At 38.8% G+C, this 20,942-nt stretch overlaps 1 protein-coding gene across 4 annotated transcripts in view; it reads right to left on the bottom strand.

The window, feature by feature from the left end:
• The window catches only part of LOC105057826 (stomatal closure-related actin-binding protein 1), a 43,619-nt gene that overhangs the window by 3,185 nt on the left and 19,492 nt on the right, over positions 1 to 20,942 (bottom strand). For 3 of the 4 annotated variants that reach the window (XM_010940532.4, XM_029268285.2, XM_010940529.4), the window contains exons 6-11: positions 17,964 to 18,035; positions 17,630 to 17,713; positions 15,548 to 15,728; positions 12,253 to 12,369; positions 11,418 to 11,476; positions 10,996 to 11,130 (exon numbers count right to left, since the gene is read on the bottom strand). In XM_010940532.4, coding sequence (XP_010938834.1) covers positions 10,996 to 11,130; positions 11,418 to 11,476; positions 12,253 to 12,369; positions 15,548 to 15,728; positions 17,630 to 17,713; positions 17,964 to 18,035 — 648 coding nt within the window. Of the gene's footprint in view, positions 1 to 4,552; positions 4,776 to 10,995; positions 11,131 to 11,417; positions 11,477 to 12,252; positions 12,370 to 15,547; positions 15,729 to 17,629; positions 17,714 to 17,963; positions 18,036 to 20,942 lie in introns of all 4 variants that reach the window. The other variant, XR_012136900.1, reaches the window with a different exon arrangement.

Here is a 20,942-nt window from a genome sequence, read left to right as displayed (position 1 = left end):
CCCTCCCCTCTCTCTCTTCCTCTCTTTCCCTCTCTCTCGTCCAGTGTTCCGATTTAACCGACCGAACTATCCTGATTTGCAGTTGGTATGGCTCAGAATGCCCTGATTTGGGATGGTTCAATGAACGTTGATTAAAAATATCTTCAAGACTTGAAGATTCACTAGCATGCCATAAAGAATAACACAAACTCAAAACAGCTAATGTGTTAGGACTTAGGACCAAATAGCAAGCACAAAAAGGCTTTGAGCACAAGTAATAGGTTTATATCTTTTAGCCTTGTGCGTATCTCAGTTTTATTAATACTCCAAAGAATAACCTGCATACCATGGCAGATCTACTTCCATACTCATACAAGTAGTTGTATCACTATGATTTGCAATGAGTAACCTGTATAAATGGGCATGGTCCTCCAGAAATCAAGACATTTTTCCTTTTAACATAGCAGGTTAGCACTCATTCATCATTGCTTGTGGATGAGATAAAGATTGTTCTCAATATTAGTGCTCCTTCAAATCATTCAACAACTTGTTTCACACAGAACCTTCTTGAGATCTCCAACCATAATGTTGGGTTGTTTGTTGTCATACGTGATTTACACCACAGGTTCAACCTTGTTTCACACAATGATTATGATCATCAAATTATGATAAATAAAACTATCAATGATGATCAAAAAGAGAACAAACCTGCTCTATAAGGGCAAAATCATAAATTTCAACTTTGCAAATTGGCCAAAATATTCATATCAAAATCACAACTTAACATTTTTTGGACAAAAAGGGATTGATATCATTTTGATGATCTCTGGACAAGTGGATTAGAATAGGAGGTTCGAAAATGACTAGGTTGCATTCAAAAGGCTAAAAGGGCAAAATGGTCGAATTATAGCATCCAAACTACTTGGGATAATCAAAGGGAGTCATCATTATATTCTATCAACAGGGCTTATGCAAGTTTCTACAACAATCATAATAAATGCTTGAGCATTATTTAATGTAAACTTGTCAATTTTCTTATTGCAGTTTTTCTCCACTAACCTAGACCATGGGGAAACATCCATTCACGTAGGTAAAGGAACTAGTAGATCCTCGAATTGGGCAAATATATATGATTTCCCTTCCTCCATAGTGCTTGGAGCTTCTAAAGCACTCGGAAGACTTTAGTTCTAATGGATACACTTTAGTAAATGAAATTATCATCTAGTCAACCGTAGGTTACTAAACCCAATTAATGAAACCTCTGCTACATAACCAGAATTACTCTCTACGGATGAGATGTTCAGTAATCACCATACGCCCTATATTTCTTTTTCCCACATAACCTATAACATTCTCAAATGCAACTTGTCATGTGTTCCTTTTGCTATTCTTTAGTACTGCATGTCTTGAATTCCCCTTTTCACAAATTCCCTTGATGCCATGTGGCATGAAATGAAATAACCACCTATCAAATTTTTCATATAAAACCTCTTCTTTGCACATGGTGCAAAAATAGATTGTCAGGTGTCTCATATCCTTGCCATATATGGCATGAAACTAAATTGCTGCATGTTCATTTGCCACATGAAACTACTTTTGTTACATGGCCTAAATGGGACAGCTATTTGTCACTTCTTTCATTGGACACATGCCAAAGCCACCATGTATCATGTTTGGTAACCACCAATATTACCAATTTGCTAAATAAGAGAGGGAAGGTGGAGTAAAAATATTCCATATCCGAATAAGGGTTTTGGCAACAGAAGGCTTGCGTTAGAGTTTTATTTCAAATTCTCCTTGTAGACACACCAAACAGACTAGCATGGAAGCCAAAACCCTTAATGTATATCTATGTACATTGTCCAACATTTTTAATGTATTATAAGCCAAACTCCTTAATCAGGACTCCTAACTTATAAAACGTAATTAATAAGTTCACAGGCTCTAAAGTATAGTTCTAGCAATTCTGCATTTCATTTAAAGTCAAGGTATCTAATCTTTAGATGGAAACTGACTTTTATGATGGAAACATTTTCAAAAGATGGACTGCCCTTTGATATACGTTGTCATCAAGAGGCAATGTTCATTCAGGTTCCTTTTGATATCTGTACTTACAGTGGGATAATACAAAGTATGATCCTTAGATAAATAGGGCATTGTTGGAGCAAAATTTATGCAATAAATAGTTACGATTGGGAATAATGGGTCCTTTGGGGGCCTAACCATTTTCCCACCATTAATGACTAATGCTAGTCATTCTTATAGATGTTAGAGGACTTCTCAGATTATGTCTTATATATAAAGCAATTACTCATAAATTCTGGAATACTTTGCTGTCTCAAACATATATTTGGATTTCCCATTATACATTATGTTTAGCTTTGCCAATTGTTGCTTAGCCATGAGCCTAACAAGATATATGGGCATGACAATGAATGGATTGCTCCATTTGGAATATCGACAAGAAGACTCCCAAGTCAAGCTGCCTCCTTCCCTCTAAGGTCAACAGCAACAAAGTTTGTTTTTTTTTTTTCTTGGATCTAGAGAGTGGGTACTGCATGCAACAGCAGGACCTCCTAGAGTAGATAGATTGCTTTGGTGCCTTACTTTGTCCTTCTAGAACAGGTGGATATCCTCTACAAAGTAGCACATGCAATATTATACTTTTGAGATAACCTATTACCCTTTCTAGGGCACCCTAATTAGGCTTTCCAAGTTAGCCGGTGTGCCAACTTAGGCTATTGCATAGAAAATATCAAATTTGGTATGATTAGCAAGAAACTAGGAGAACATGTTATTTGACAATATTTAAGTGGTCCAGACTTTCTCCCTCTTCCTTCTTCAAGCTATAATTAGCAGCATAAGGAGTACCGACCAGTTTGTAATCATAATATTAGAAACTTTTAGGTATGGTTTCCATATAATGTGACTGAGTAATTTCAATCTCTTTAAAAGTTTTGATTATTCTAGTTCTGAGGTCACATACTATTAGAACTTTCATGCCAAGATTTGAGAAATAATAAGGCATGGTATTGATGTGCTAATGCTGAATCTGAGCATATCATCAACATGGAGATGAAGTAATCTCTTGAGTTGCCTCTAGATTTGCAATACACATGTGTCTTATTATATGACTATAAATTCAAATGACAATAAGGCATTATAAAAATTTTGTCATTAGATAGGATTCTGTTTCAATCCATACAATGATATAACCTAGAAATTTTTGTTTGTTAAAAAATTACAGTGTTTCCTTGAACCACAAACCCTTCTAGTTGCTGCATCTAAATTTACTTTTCTAGTTCTCCATGTACGAAGGTTGTTAAGGTAGAGCTATTAAAACTCTAAACTGGTATTTTGCAATAATCAATTAATTCACATTGTCCAAGACATTTTGCCAGCAAACTAGCTTTAAACTTCTTAACCAGATTTTAATTCTTTGTAATTCCATTTACATCCTATGTTTCGCAACTTGGAGGTGAATTATTTATTTTAATGAATAACTAAGCACTAAGGATTATGTTTTGCTTCTTAGTTATTTTTACTAGGGGAAGAATTTAGTAACATTGCATGCTCAGACAACTGGATGACCTTCCAATAGGTTCTTCTCCAAGTCCTTTATAGGTTCATTTTCCTTATTAATTTTACTTAATTGATGAATGGAAAGCATTTTCAAAATTAACTGATTCCAACGGCTTGTTTTTTCATAGGTAATATTTCAAAGGAAATGGCATCTCAGGACTCTATTATTGCATTGATATGTACTCTATTAGCTCCAGTTTAATCAAAACTATTTTATCTAGCAAAGCAACTTTTTGCATATCATAAGTACCCAATCAAATGTTACCAGGCCAGGTTTTCTTTCTTCAATTAAGGGTAGCACCACCTTGACAAGACAGCCCCATAACTTCAAGCACCCTAAATCCACTTAAAGGTGTGGGTTAAAGGTAGGGCTGGGTTGGATTAAAAACCAAGGTGATCTGGGCCTAAGTTGATCTATAACTTGACCCAACCTGCCTGACTTGGGTCCATAGTCCCATGCCTGCTAATAATTTGACATTATTTGGGGCTTCATGTAAAATGCCAATGCTTAGATCGTTCATCAACCCATTAAAATAATGGTTCCCACCTTTGATCTAAGTACAGGATGGTGCAAACTTCTTCGGCCAAGGCAAATAGGATATCTTTGTCCAAGAAATTCATATGAAATGGCTCATAGTTAGGTGATAGATTATCTAACCATTGGAATTTCACCACATGTTTAAGAGGATTGTTTTCCAAACATATTATCTAATTATTGAATGAGCGAACGCCATGTCTCAATTGCCCAAGTTAAAATTTGTGTTCCAACTAGATATGAATAGGCCAAGGCATAGCATTAAGGTCATTATGTGGCCCAGACTAAGGCTAGAGCGGTTTTCTTAATGTTGGTTTTATTGGCTTCATAGTAGATGATACTTCCTTCTATTCATGTAATAGATGGTCCTTTCTTTCCTATCATTTACATTGTGCTGCCCTAAAATAGCACCTATGGAGAAGAATGCAACAGACATGTCAAGCAACAAGGTTTTACCATTGTACGTGGAACAAGGAAAGATGTATTGTGGCGTGAATTGGATGTGGGCCACATGTCCAGATCTTATATCAAGGGCTTCTTAAACAAAAAAGAAAAAACCTATCCCGTAGAGAGCCACCACAGGTTTGTAGAGAGGTGTGAGCTTTGCACCGGAACTTTCTTTCTTCTTGTAATCCTCTTCCACCCTTTTTTCTTTAGATACATGAATTTTCTCCTCTCACTGCAGGTGGATGTAGGCCTAAGGTCAGACCACGTTAAATCCTTGTGTTACTTGTGTTAGAAATATGGAACCAAGCTAAATTCAACAAAATATGTACCATGGATTAAGAAGGAAGAAGAATTACTTTCTGCACAACAAGATGCAGTGTGCAAAATGCAAATAATTTTATTGAAAGCTTTTTGACATTCATCATTCCAAAACATGGATAAATTTGTGCAAAATAACCAAACAATGGGATCACATATTGGAGTTAGTTGAGCTGCAAATATGCTTTATTGAACTCTTCCCAAAAATCCCTTGATCCCTTAGAGGTGGATGTCAATGATGGCCATCATCTTTGTCAAATCAACTTCAATACCATGAATCTTAATATATATTTAGCCTTAGCAATTTAAACAAGTTATCTCTTAATACATATTTTGTTGAACTTAGCCTGGTTCCATATTTCTAAAGCCATTTGAAGAAGGGGTAATACCCTTTAACAATCAAGAAAGATTACTCTCAAGAACTAGGTGGTTGCCTAGGTTGAGATAAGGGAAGTTCCTATTGGACCTCAAGGCATGGTCTTAGTCTACTATTTTCTAAAGGCTGGAAATATGAAGTAATAAAAAAATAATGGAGAGAGATAAAGAGGGAGGCTTAGTAGTGTTATGATGCCATTGGAGTTTCACCTCAACTATGAAGTATGATAAGAACTATGATAAGAATAAGATAACCCTCAACTATGAAGTATGATCTTCTAGCTGCTCTATGTTGCTTAGGTGTGGTAAAAAGAGACTAGATTTGGGGCTTCCATAGTAGTGGTGGCCTAGTTTTGATGGTGGATAGGAGGAAAGAGGTTGAAGGTAAGAGAAAATCAAGGCCAGGTTAGATGTCCAATTTGGTGGAGTTTACTCTACTTTTCAAAATTTCTCTAGTTTTAGGTTATTGATGGTTTCATTTATTAAAGGGAAAGAGGTTGGCGGGATGGATAGATTTAAGTCTTCTAAAAAATTCTTGGAAATGGAAGAATAGGATGGGCTAGAATGGTGGATGTTCGTGATTTGTGGGAAGATACTGCAGTGAATTGGTGAGATGTAGAGATAGGATTCAACTATGAAGGTCTCCAAGAAATGTAGGGTATGGAAAAGTAAGATATAGAGAGAAATTTAGTGTTTTTTGGACAGTACTAAGAAATAATTTTAGTTGTATTTTTAGAGAGGCTTTAGGGATAATATGGTAGGCAAAACTCAAAGACCGTATGAATTTAATGCATATAAGGCAGCGTTCGCTCGACAACCCAAACTAGACAGTTCAGCCCATACTGAACTAAACCAGCATCAAATCGGAACATGTTGGTTTATTGGATATGCTCTGTTTATAAAACCTCTCCTCTCCTGATTCAATGGTTCGACCGTTTGCTCACTCTCTCGATGGTTCAAGAGCCTTCTAGGGCTCTCTCTCTCTCTCTCCATCTCTCCATTGGATGCTCGCTGAATGCCGTCGGCTACCCTCGAGGTAAGCCTCACCCCTCCCCCTCTCTTTCCCCTCTCCCTCTCTCTCCACCAAATGCTCGCTTGCTAGCTCTCTCTCCCCGCTCTTTGATGCTACAACACTGTTGGCTGCCCTCGAGGCAAGCTTCCCCCTCTCTCTCCCCTGCCCCTATCCATAGAATGCTTGCTTGCTTGCTCTCTCCCCCCTCTTTGATGCCACCGGCTGCCCTAGAAGTAAGGCTCCCGCCCCTCTCTCCCTCCCTCCCCTCTCTCTCTTCCTCACATTTTCCCTCTCCCTCCTTATGGTTTGGTACACCACAACTCAGCCAGAACTAGGTGTAAAGCATTGCTTAAAGCACAAGGTTGTTAGATGAGAATATCTTGCAATGCTCTCAAAGTGGGTGGAAGGATTGGTGTGGGAAAGTCACACAAAGCGCCTAGTTTAGGTTAGTGGGATGGCAAGAATAAGGTATAATCTTAATGGGGTAAGAGTGGATATGGTGATTGGACGCTTGATGCACATAAATGAGATCTAAGGTGGATCCTAGTAGTCTTTGATAGTTAGGGTGTGAGTGTAGCAAAGTATCAGATACTGGGTAGATGTGAGGCGATGTGCATGTGTAAGTCTTGATGAGAAGGTACATTATTAGGCTCAGGAATGAACGTTAAAATGAATGCACAGAAGATAGTTACATGAAAAAATACATGTACAATCTCATATTGAGGGAATTGAAGCAAGGAGCATATGTGACTTTGTAAAGGACTAAGGTTTGGTTTGGAAAAGTGGATGCAAAGCTTTAGTGTGGAAATTAGCGATGGGCATCCAAGGGTGTTTAGAGGCACCATGTTGGGTGTGTGTCGATGCACTAGCGAGTCTATGTATATCCTTGGGTGCATATGGGTGTACCAATGGATTTGTATGGATTCAGTAATAGGTGTAAAAAGGTATTTTAGGGGGTGTGAGTGTAGATGAGGGTTCAGTTATGACTGGAATTTTTTGGAACATCTTGGAAGTCATTATGATAAAATGGTGTTCTAACCCCTGATTAAAATGGTAATTCAATTGCATTGAGAGTTTTAAGTATGAAGTGGGATAACAGGTATAAGGTATCATAGGCTGGTAGAAGTTTGTATAGACAAGGGTGTCTATAGGTGATGACATTGTGCTTAATTAGCAATATATAACCCAAAGAAAACTTATTCAAGACCTTCACAAATCAATCTTGTTGGCCAAAAAAATAATGGAACTATATTACATAATACAATAAGGATTGAAAATGATGTACGTTCCTTTATAACATCATATAAGATCTAACAAAATATTCTTTACCAATAAAATACCAAAATTTTGCCTACTGTACCATAAGTCAACTACCATAGGCGCCATCTAACACAGACAACTAAAACCATTTATTTGACCATGCAATTTCTAGTTAGAAAGATGAGAAAATAATTATTTAGAGTCCAACAATCTTTCTGAAGCAAGGATTCATGTCCCGACATTATTGGTGCATCCTGTTGATCCCAAGGCACTAGTTCTCTTTTATGTCCGGGCATCTCAATCATCCTAGTTGTATCCTAGCACCTAAGAGATACCAAGATGTTCCAGACAAATAGGAATGCAATTTTCATATTTTTTTATCTTTATTCTTGTTGTCAGTTACTGTTCTGGCCCATCCTGACCAAACCATGCGATCCTATCCTAGGAGCAAAATGGGACAAGAACACGTACTAAGACTTAAAAGTTAAAACCTTGCTTCGTAGTTTAACAATAACTTCTACCATACATGATGGGAACTCTTGACTGATCATCAATTTCATTCAACCATCTCATGTGATCTGATCAAAAAAGCTTTTACATGAAGCCCGAAACAGCCACAGAACCAGATGGAATACAGCCTCTCTTTTACCAGAACTACTCGCACCTAGTAGTATAATAAATCCCTTGATCTATTTTGTCAAAGACGTATTTAGTGGTAAACAAATCTTCAGAAATGAATGGGACTTTCTCATTACCCTCATCACTAAAAAGGATCCACATCCACTCTCACTTCTAACTCATTTTTGTCCTATTTCTCTGTGTAATCTTGCCTAAAAGGTGCTTACTAAAGTCATTGCCAATATTATCTTCGTATTCTAAAGGAACTGGTGGCCACCAATCAGTGCAGTTTCATTCAAGGTAGACAGACAGGGGACAGTTCTCATTTTTTGCTTTTAAAAGAGCTTATCCATTCCATCAGAAGAACAGAAAACCATCTCATGTGATCACATGAGATGGCAAGAGAAATGTAGAATGTTGAGAGCTGCTCAGAGCACTAATTTTCCCCCTTCTTATCATCTATGTTAGAATCCCAATGATTTCATGCCTTTTTATTTCAAAGTCTCATTAGATATTGATGCAGCCAAGGGTGCAGTCGCTAGGTACTATGACCATGTCCTATAAATATGCATCTAATGCATTGTAAGGGTTCGCCTTTTGACATCTTAACAGAATTTTTTGATAGAATTCCTTCACCAAGCAAGGGTCTTCAATCCAGTTTACTTCTACTTGTGTGTTAACCTCCGAAATGCAACCTCATCAATTAAATCGTTTCTTTCTCACTTTCCCACTAAGTCATATATCCAGCATTGGCATTCACCTATAGTAGTAGAATTCATTTTACACCAACCGTCAAGTGATTAGAGAGAAAAGCGGAACACACCATCCATATCGTGGTCTGCTGCACTACCCTGTATCACCCAGTATAGGGCCTACCAAATCATATTAGTACTAAACCAATATGCTATCTTATACCGTACCAACACTCGGTAGATTGTCTCGTATGGTATTGAATCCTGTACCAATAATATAATAGGATGGTACTAGTATGGGGTATGGCACTGAGACCGTGAACCTTAGTCCATATAGTCCTCACTTACATGGTACGTGCTAATATACTAGTTGTTCAAATGGAAACTTCAAAGGTTTAAGGTTTAGTTGGGGATAAAATAAGGGTATGTAATACCCCATTCAAGGATCAAAGGGAGGGCAAAGGTGCTACACTGTGGGAAGGATTGTGTGGTGAGGGTGGAACCGTGGAAGGCTGCAACAGAAGTGAAGCTAGGAGTGAGGGTGAATGTGATGAATTAGAGATGGTGATGAGCATTAGGGCAAAGGAGCAATAGGGGAGAAGAAAATGGTGGAAGGGAGTTAGTGGGAAGATAAATAGAGCCTGTAACAAATAGGAAGTATTTGGATTAAGGACGAGAGGTAGAAGATTGTGAGGAGGTCAAAAGACCTTACTTGGTGGTAACTGGTAAGCATAGGGATAGTAGGCAAAGGAATAGGGAAGTTAGTGTTTGATCTACATAAAGTAGATTCAAGCTCTTGGACAAATGGGAGGAAAGAGGGATCTATCTTGACTCATTGATATCAAAAACCTACTGGCTTTTGTCGTTAGGTTTGGATGTATCACAAATATATGGTATCATATGATATACATTTATGTGTTAAATATAAATATCGTGGTTTGGGTCACCATTAGGTTGAATCAGCCCAAAGATAAGCCTAATTTGGGCATCAAGATCAGTTGTTCCCTTCCTGGCCCAATGTGTGCTGCCCCCCTCCCATATCAGTTGGGAATGAAAATCCAAAACACCAAATTATGATACCAAGTACTCCAAAATACCTTTTTGCTATTTGTAACAACATCCCGCTTTAGTTCCTACATCTCATATCATGCAAGCTACAGATTTCTTGGTCCCATTCCCCAATGTGGGAAGGCATAATTTTGCTCACAAGGTCTGTGGATACCAACAGCCTACTTCCTCTTAACATTAAAAAAAGCATATCCTTTAGGACTTCTCTCAGATTATTGGATAGCTTTTAATTCTTTTTAGGTCATTGAACTCTCAAGGCTGTTCAACCTCAATAGCACAACTAAGATAGTAGGGTTTAATAAAAGATTAAACTGTAGTCCCCCTCATGATCTTATTCTTCATGTGCCTATGAGAGATGCGGAGAGAGGGAGAAAATAATTCTCAACTTTACTGTTTGGGACATGGGAACTCCTCATAAGTTGAAGGTGCTCCATTGCCTTCATTAGCTCAACCCTTGTTCTTTGATTTGTTAAGTCACCTACACTATTATGTCTTCTCAAATATAACTAGGAAGGTGAAGAGTGCTTTATCACCTAACAGTTTTTTATCCAATATTTTGGACTCTACCACTATATCTATATTTTATGCTTGATATTGAATATCAGTGTCTAGATAAATTCCATCTTTTAGTATTGAATAAAATGTTTCAATCAATGGTTAGTCATGATGGGGACTGCAACTCTGCCTCATACACATAATCCTTGCTCTGTCCTTGCAGGTGATAGATTAATTTGCAGACATACCTCTGGCACTTAACATTTTTTCACATATCAATAGCTCCACTACCCAGAAATTCTCTTACCCACTAAGTCTAGACATTTTAGATTTTTTACATGCATGAAAAATGGAAAGAGAATTTACATATACAAGGAGAGATGAACATATCTTATGAAATTATTCAATATCCGATGCAGTTGAAGTTTAAAGTTTAAGTAAGAAGATTTTAAATATAAAATTTTCCCAAGGAAGTAATCAATTTCCAATCAACAGGTTAAGTAACTGTAGGTCTAACCAAGGATGTGCTGGACAAATAAGAACAATATTTTCCATTGGTTGGCCAATTATCTTTAAACTGCACAAAATTATACAAATCTCAGACAGATCATTACCTGCATTGAAGAGGAATAAAATTCCCTAGCCAATATCATCTTTCCTTTGCTAAGTTTGATGCTCAGCCTACCAACATGAAACACATGAATAGAGTTTGAGGCATGATTTTCTCCATTCACCTGAATAAGAACCACCTGCGACAACCATCCAAAAGTTCAGATTTAATTAGAGGGCACCAAATGTAATTTAAGAATTCACAATTGAAAGCATAAAAGCATATGCCAAAGGGTCAATACCAAACTGATCATTCAATACACTTCTACATTTTATAAAAATTCAAAGATTATCAAGTTGTACCAGAAGCAATTATCATAAATGCAATTAATTAGTTTGATTAGAAATGTCATGGTGTGATATTTGGTTAAATCATGAGCAAATATCTAAATATAAAGTAAGTGTTAGAAACAAGATGAAGACATACATTGAACTCTGTTTCATGTTTTCGAAGCAGCGCCTCTACATAGCTTCCGAGTCCTGCAGCTGTTCCAGATACCAAGTCAGCATAATTTTCATTTGGGTGATAAAAATTGATTATATTGGTACTTGGTAATCATGAACACTTAAATATTAACAATACCCAGTGAAGACTAAATCCTTAATCTTTAAACGAATAGATGAAAATGATGGATTATTATATATTGTTCAGCATAGCTGCTATATTCCACAATCCACATGCATACTGCAGAAAATTCACAGAAAGCTCAGATCTCCATAAGCACTCTAACAAAGATGTTATGTTTGATTCGAAGCATCTACAAATGTTCAGCTGTACAAATCAAAACTTTTGGTGCTGATATTAATTGCTTGTATACCATGAATCAGTTCTTATTTGCAGAATTCTTTTTCAGAAAGAAAAGGGGCAAAATGATATGGTGCAGTTCTAGACCACCAATGTAACAAAACTACCCTCCCCACAACACCCATTATTTAGAAAGATATATAAAAAAGGTTACATACAATAAGTGCACATCCAGTTGTTCCAACATATGAAGAAAAACCATGACATACTCCAAGAATCAGAACGTAGCCTGACAACATCATTTCCTTAAGACAATGTAAAATATAACTTAACAAATATTTTGCATCTAGATTTGACACCAAAACTTAACTTTTTGAATATTTAAGTTTTACACAGTATGATGCAAAGCTATAGCTATATAATTGGATTTTTTTTTTTAACATAAGACAGAAGAGCTTTAAACTTGAGCACATAACAGCTGATATTGCTGAGTCATCATAAAAGAGAAGAACCAAACCAGGATCTATTGGACCAGTTGTTGCAATAGTTATGCTTTCAGCACCTAAAACAATTTCTGCTTGCAAGAAGCGCCCAACATCAAAAGGCTCTGGAGCATACACTGATTTTGTTGCCCCTGCATGTTACATAATAATGAAATACCAAAGATAAAAATGACAATTGAAACATGAAAAAACAATTCAAAACAAATATGTTTTCCTAGCAGTAAAAATTAAAATATAAGGAGAAGAAAAGGAACTTGTGCCTGGTCAAAAACAGTAACAGAATTTGCTGAGAAGAACTTGTGAATTATTTGCGTTGATAGTTTAACTGAACGACTTTCCAAATAATTCATCAATCCCAAATGAATTGGAGATATATCATTATTTTTTTAATATGTTTGAATAAAACATGAATTTATGAAATATTGTTTCATTAATAGCCATTGCTTTGGAGGTTTTACAGCCATGTGAGATGTTGATGTGAGTCATGGTCATGGAGAGACCAGGTTGGGAATGGGTGTTTTACTTGGGAGTTAAAAAATATTTTTTTTCAAAGGTAGCATTAAATACTGCTATAAAACTCTTTTCCCTCCACCATTCTACATTTTCTTCTCTTCTTCTCATCCTTCCATCCATCTACGATCCACAATTTCATCTCATCCTCCTCTTTTTTGCTTTAAAAATATTCTCTCTTATTTAAGTTTAGATTATATATGATAATAAATGCTAGATTTTTTTATAAATAGTCCTAATTTTTTCAAACTTTTTCCAAATTTACTGGATTTTTTTTTTCCAAATTGTGAAATTCTTAGTCTGTTAGAATTGTTCTTGAACACCGAACTTGTGGCTATATTGTTAACCATAAGAGATAGAAAATTCCAAACAGTAAACATGGAAAGAGAACAAAATGTGCAGGGAGCAAATTATTTGATAAACAACATTAATAGAATAAATTAGTTGAAGACTCTAAAGACAGCATAATTAACCTATCTATGACAGATGATGTAATTCATGTGTTGCATAGAAGAGTGACATCAAAGAATACTAATAGTGCAACATAGTGGACCACACATTGAAAGATGCCTTCAGGCAATTCTACTTTACAGAAACCAAATGATATTGTCATCAAATTATTATAGGCTACATTCATCATGTGTAATCATGTGTATGATCTAGCATTAAAGACAGTCGGAGAGGAATCTCAGCAAATTAAAGTCTAAAGGAGGAGGAGAACTTGTCACAAAATTGTGGGGAGAAAAAAGATGTCTTAGAAGCTTTTGCATAAAAAATCTACTCAATAAATTCTAGTGATATTTTCTCACTGGCTTTAAAGCAAGGTTTTTATCTCACAAGTTCTTTTAAGCAACCATCAGTCAAGAATAAACAAATGTAATTCTGTTTTCTTCTTTTTGCTAAGGATGACTTATATGGGAGGATTACAGTTGTAACCAGTGGTACAAAACAAAGAAGGTTAAAAACATCCAAGAGCAATTAAGTGGTTTCAATGCAACTTGGCACTTAAATCATCATCATGCAAAACAAAGCATCAAGGAATGAAGATTACATCTATCCAAAGAAATGAAACAAAGGGAGAGCGAAAAGTGACACATGCCACACCCACTATCACATGAATATGCATCAAAAAGATGAAAACATGAATACCATAAAAGTTAATATCATTAGCGGTACTTTGAGCACAAAAAAATACTCTAAACCTATAAGGCAATTTCCAACTAACTTTGAGCGAAATCCTCCCTTTAGTGCAACAAGTCTCTAGACGAGTAAACACTCATTTAATACCATATAATTAGGAAGTTTATGCACATTACACCATGTCACTTGAAGGAGTGATATGAGAGCTATGGGTAAAAGGAGAAAGAAAATATCTAGGCTTTTAAAAATCAAAAACTGAAAGGACAAAAAGAATCATGAGCAAGGTTTGCTGAATCGATACCACAAGTCATACCGACTGGTGACCGATTTGGTACAATATGGGTCCATACATGCCATTCCATAGTGTAGCAAAAATAGGGAGCAAGAGAAAAGTAGAGGGAGAAAGTAAGAGGAAGTAAGAGGGAGGGAGGGAGGAAAGGGGGGAAGATAGAGAGAGAGAGAGAGAGAGGAGGGAAGGGTTACCAATGACGACCAAGGGGCAGCAAGCAGCATCCAATGGCAAAGGCCTTGAAACATTGTCTAGCAAAAAGGTCAATTCCTCTACTCACTCCCAAAATCTCTCAAACCCTAGAAACCCCTTGATCCACCAAACCCTAGATCCACCCCCTCCACATCCATCCACAGATCCAAAAATCCCCAAATAAGTGCATGAAGAGAGAGAAACCCTAATCCTAGAGAAGGTGGGGCACCTTAGTTAGGTGGCCTCGAGAAAGAACAGATGGCAGATCAAATTGGAGGCACAAGATGAGCGAGAGGTTGAGCTTGAGGAGGAGGTAAGCCTGGTGGGGAAGGAGATGGATTGACAAAATGGAGGGATTTTGAAAGAGATCTGGGTCGTGGTTTTCACAATCTGATGAATGAGAGAAAAAAGAGAGGAGATGGTTGTGTACTTGGTAGCTGAGGGCAAGCAGAAAGTGGGGAGGGGGGCCCTTGAACCATTGTAAGGTTGGAGGGAGAGGGAACCATTATGAGCCATTTTTACAACCGAGCTAAGGGTGGTTTTATAAAGTTTTATAACCAAGCCAAAGCGAACCCCTAAACCATTCCAACCTAGCATCAATTTGGTTCGGTATAGGCCAAACCACCCGGTTTGGGTCAATTTGGCAATCATTGATCAAGAGGTTGAGGGACATGTGCATTTGAAGATCAAATTGGTTTATTCACCATAATTGTAGTACCTTACAACTACAACCGCAGGCCAAGAGGTAAAATGAGACTGAGTTTCTACTACAAATCAAGGGATCCACTAGGATGTTATGATAATATCAAAATTTCTTTAGATGCTACCAGGAGTGACCATAGTGATGAGACATTGCAAAGTGGTGAATGCAGTTGCTTTTGATTTCTATGGTATAGAGATTGGAAGATAATAAAAAAAACAAAGAAAAGTAAGTAAAACAATAATTGTCTCTAGCTTTGACAAACAAAAATAATATAATCATCCAAAATGTCCTAAAACATGGTAGGAGGTTCTATAATTTCACCATGATTTGTCACATTGAAGGCATAAAAAGTTATATTTCAAAATTATGGAACTGCAAATGTAGTAGGGAAATTATATGGTTAATTTCTACTTGGTCTTACAAGAAGAGGAGTTTACATACAAAAGTGAAAAAGGAACAAATGTGAGATATGTACCTGGAATTAATTCCTTTTTGTTTCCTTCTGGCTGAATACGATACCACTGAATTGAACAAGTTGAGATATCTGGAGCAGTATCTTCTCGGGGAATAATATGCAGAGATGAGCCTAAACTTTCAAGACCTTCTAACTCATACAACTGGTTCTTATTTTCCTCAAGCTTTTTGTTCCTTTCCAGCTGCAGAAAAGCAATGGTAAACAACCAAAATGGTCAACAAAATGATGCCTTACTCAGTTGCATGTGTAGATATGCATTGTATCACCTGTTTGGTTATTTAAATTGAACTTTCTTGACAGATTCACTACTAGGAATTTGTCTTATTAATTTCCATTTCAGAAGTTTATTATCAAAGACAGATATGGAACAAAAAGTGTTGGCAGCTTGAAGTTATAATTAGGAGCCAGTAGAATAATTTGAAGCTAACCACTACGCTCAGATATTCAGCATATCTGACCAATTCAAGGTGGAAAAGGGGGTTGTTCCCTCAATAGAGCTGCGACAAAGTTGAGCCGAAAAGTCCCTTTCAAGACAAATTCACAAGGGAGCAAATAATTGTTAACTCAGTTTGTTGGCAACTCTCCCCAAGGCTTACCCTTGGAGAAGACCGAAATCACCTGTATTGTTTGAAACATATAAATTCATAAGTGGTTTAGCATCAACTCCAGCACAAATTGGTTAGTTAGTAAGATGCATGGATTTGGTTTTCTGCCTAAGAAAGGGACTCAAGTCCTATTAACTCAGCTAGCTGGTGATTCAACATAAATTCTACATCTTGGAAATAGGCCAAGTTTGAGATGACAACATGGAGATCTGTGGTTTCTTTCTAGAGTATTGACATTAATTAACAATTACAATGAGCAAAATGATATGACAGATGAGAAATCATGGAAAAGGAAACAGCTTCTGACTGAAAACGCACAGCAATAAAAGCACACATGTGAATTGAACTAGGTCGACAATTAGCAATAATGTAAGTTGTATTTGTAATCTTTGAACTACCTAAAAAATACCAGCAAGTTAATAAACAGATAAAAGTGAAATATCCAACTATATATAATAGGAACCAAGGTCTGTAATGTACCATATTAGTTCATTACCGATTTGGTATGGTATAATGGTCAATATGGTACTATATGCACCTATTGCCAAGATAGCTCCTGGCCCTTTTTTTCTCACTCTTTATTAGGGTACCAAGCAGAACCAGGCAGTTCCATGTGGTTCAGACCTGTAAGGACCAGTTTCCATACTGAACCAGCAAACCAAACTGGTTTTGCACTATTTTGATTATGCCTCGAATGAGCAGTTCGGCTCAGTTTTGCAATCTTTGATGGGAACTCTTGAACGACTGTTGGTCATTCAATCAACCATCTCATGTAATCAATGTGAGATAAGAAAGCATTTGAGACAAATCTAGAATGCCTACATATACTTAGCATCAATTTTTTCTCCATTCTTATCATGTCTTTTATAATCCCAACACTTCACATGCCTCCTTATTTTTAGTTTCATTAGACATGGGCATATGCATGAAGAAAAGGATGCCCTTTTATAAGTCTTGCTAAATGTAGATGCTTGATTTGAACTTATGAAAAGAGAGAATGACCAGATTAAATGAGTGAGCACAGCTATCCATTATTAATGGAAAGTCACCTAAGCATTCATTGATAGTACTACAATTTATTTATGCCCAACTATCTAGTGAATGAAGGAGAAAAAAGGAAAAGATATCGTGCACAGCTAACTATTATCCATATTGTCCTTGCATGCATAGTACATGCTAAAGTCTAGTATGTTACAAGCAATGATGTGAATGTATTTTAAATTTTTAACTTTTCAAGTGAATTGAGGCTTGTCCCAGTAGTCAAACTCCTTTTCTTAGCAACCAAAGGTTCTGGGTTTGATTCATAGACAGTGCGTCCAAAAAATCTGAATCTGGGATTCAGAATGCACTCTCTCTCACTCTGAAGAGAGAGGGGGGGAGAGAGAGAGAGAGAAGAAAAAGAAGAAGAAAAAGAGAAAACTAATGGGAAATACCTAAATCTACTACCACTAGAAGGATTTTTTGGTGAGGTATGTACCTCTTTCCTAAGCTGAACAGAAGACAGAGACTTCTCAGCATACTGAATACGCAATGCTTGAAGTTCATGTTCCAGGTGCATTACCTACAAAATGTGTACAGTCATCTCATTAATACTTGCATGTGTATCAATTGCAAGATCAGGAAATTTGGTATTCCAATACAATGCTATTAGAAAAGCAAGAAGTTAACCACAAAAAGGATTACCATGTTAATATAGTAAGTACACGCTGGAGCAGACTAAAAATAATGGAATTTGGCATTGGCTGAAACAATTTAAAGAAAAAGGGGGTTCCAGATTGTTATTTATATGTACAAGGACATAGAAAACTTACCCTGCTGGGCTGATGTAGCATTTTGATTCTTCGTGCCTCTTGAACTTCTCTCATCAACTCTTGGATATCCTTCTGATTTTGATGAAAAAAATATAAAAAATAAATAAAGACACCAAAATCATAGGATGACTTGGAAAAGCAATCAGCTGAAAGCCTGAAACAGTAGCAAGTAAAATCTGCTCCACAGCAACAGTTAGGTAATTGAAAGACCTGCAATATAATCCAAAGGCTACTATATCTATCTCTGCTCTCTGGCATATTCTTTTCTCAATTATGAAATATATGAGAAAATGTAAATCATAATAACTAGAGATCCATGAGTGTGATATTTTTTGGGGCTTGTTTCCAAAATTTATTACTTCAGCACAAAATTAACTCTAAACCTGTTTAAATAACAGCATTAAATATATTTAATGCATGAACTTAAGCTATTGAAGTAAAACTCCTCATATATTTTAGGGTTTTTTAAATGTATGCCCTCCTAAATATGCAAAATTGTATGAATACTCTCACAAAGTTGCTATTTGCATGTATACCAGTGTAACACACTTGTTTCGCATGTATCCCTTTCTTTTCTTTCTTTCTTGCATATGTACCCATGCCATCTAATGCCATTAAGATTTGAGCAGTTTAAATTTCAAATAACTGAAATACCCTTAATGGGTAGTGTTGGGTATAAAATCCCCCCCAAAGCCGAAGTTCATGTCAGGAGTGACCACTCAGGGATTCTACCGGCGTCCGACCTTCGGCGACATCTCTCCTGCGGCCGAGCCTTTGCAGCACTCCCAAGTTTTGCCGACGGATAAGCCCCCACCAGCGTCGGCCAGATTCATAGCGACGAACGGACTCCACCCAGGTTTCCACGATGATCGACCACCTTCTAGACTGCATCCGGACTCCTACGGGAGCCGGACTTCGTCCCCGACTTCAATTGCAGGTAGACAAACCGGACTCCTACGGGAGCCGGACTTCGTCCCCGACTTCAATTGCAGGTAGACTTCATCCGGACTCCTACGGGAGCCGGACTTCGTCCCCGACTTCAACTGCAGGTAGACTTCATCCGGACTCCTACGGGAGCCGGACTTCATCCCCGACTTCAACTGCAGGTAGACTTCATCCGGACTCCTACGGGAGCCGGACTTCGTTCCCGACTTTAACTGCAGGTAGACTTCATCCGGACTCCTACGGGAGCCGGACGAAACCTACGGGAGCCGGACTTCGTCCCCGACTTCAACTGCAGGTAGACTTCATCCGGACTCCTACGGGAGCCGGACTTCGTTCCCGACTTCAACTGCAGGTAGACTTCATTCGGACTCCTACGGGAGCCGGACTTCGTCTCCGACCTCAATTGCAGGTAGACTTCATCCGGACTCCTACGGGAGCCGGACTTCGTCCCCGACTTCAATTGCAGGTAGACTTCATCCGAACTCCTACGGGAGCCGGACTTCATCCCCGACTTTAATTGCAGGTAGACTTCGTCCGGACTCCTACGGGAGCCGGACTTCGTCCCCAACTCTGGCTGCCGGAAGTCTTCGTCCGGACTCCTACGGAAACCGAACTTCGTCTACAGAAAGCCTCTGACTGGGCTCCTACAGCGAATGACCCTCGCCTATAGTACTAACGCTTAAGGCACCCAACGGTAGACGGTCCGCCAGCAACATCCGAGCTCCTTTCAGATGGATGGCTACCTTTCTCCGCCAGGCACCTCAACCGAACTTCGACCGACAGGCCTGGACCCCCTGGCAGGCCACAATAATGGCCACGACTCTGCTCCACTTCCTGCGACGGATCCCACGCAGCTCCATCACTCCCTGGCAGGCCTCAGTAACGGCCACAACTCTGCTCCACTTCCTGCGACGGATCCCACGCGGCTCCATCACTCCCTGGCAGACCACAGTAATGGCCACGACTCTGCTCCACTTCCTGCGACGGATACCGCACGGCTCCTCCACCTTCTGGCAAGTCGCGACAACGGACGCCGCTCCACTCCCCGCAACAGACTCCACGTGGCAGGTCCCGGTGATGGCCACGATTCCACTCCACTACTCTTCACAACAAACTCCTCCTGATCCCGAGCGACCCACTGCCAGACGGTTACAAACATCGCCTATAAAAGGGGGACTCCAGATACGTTATTCTCTAAGCTCTAATTTCTATCTCAAAACTCTGCTAAAATTTTCGTTCGAGCACTCCATTCTTGTTGAGGCAGAGAACTGACTTGAGCGTCGGAGGATCTTGCCGGAGCACCCCCAACTCCGGTTTAGACTTCCTTTGCAAGTCCCGACGGCGACCGCGACTCCCTCGACTCCAGCTTCTCTGACGCAGGTGGATTTTTGCACCAACAGGATTGGCGCTAGAGGAAGGGTGTGTGTCTTCGCAGTACCCTTGTTCTTAAAGGAGCGCTCAACGGGACCGCCTCCGGTCATCTTCCCCGATATCTTCTCCTCCAGTTTTCTGTCTGGCCTCCACCTGATGCCTCCCCGAAGGGCATCCTCCGGGCGGTCAACGGCCTCCGCGGTCAGGTCTCAGCGAGCTCCGCAAGCCCCGGCCCCATCTCCGGCCTCCCAGGCTCCTCCTCCTCCAGCAACAGCAGTCGGCATGGAGCAGTCCGATGATCGACCTCCGACAGATTTCGCCAACACCATCTCGGGAGAATCCAGGCAGGAAACAACCGATGTATTGGTCGGACCTCTTAAGCGACAAAGGATTGAGGAATCCATAACCTTTACTGAAGAAGATGCTCGGGGAGTTCAATTTTCTCATGACGACGCAGTTGTAGTTTTTTTAAATATAGCTAATTATGATGTCCGCGGCATTCTTGTCGACAATGAAAGTTCGGCCGACATTTTGTTCTACGACGCCTTCTCAAAAATGTTCATCCTTGATGGTCATTTGGGGCCGATTAGCTCCCCCTTTGGTAGGGTTTATCGGCGATGCTGTCCCGATGGAGGGGGTAATAACTTTGACTGTGGTTGCGGG

Source organism: Elaeis guineensis, chromosome 14 (assembly GCF_000442705.2).
Source record: "Elaeis guineensis isolate ETL-2024a chromosome 14, EG11, whole genome shotgun sequence".
Classification (NCBI taxonomy): Eukaryota; Viridiplantae; Streptophyta; class Magnoliopsida; order Arecales; family Arecaceae; genus Elaeis; species Elaeis guineensis.
The sequence above is the reverse complement of the archived record's forward strand: the minus strand, read 5'-3'. Positions and strand labels throughout refer to the sequence as shown.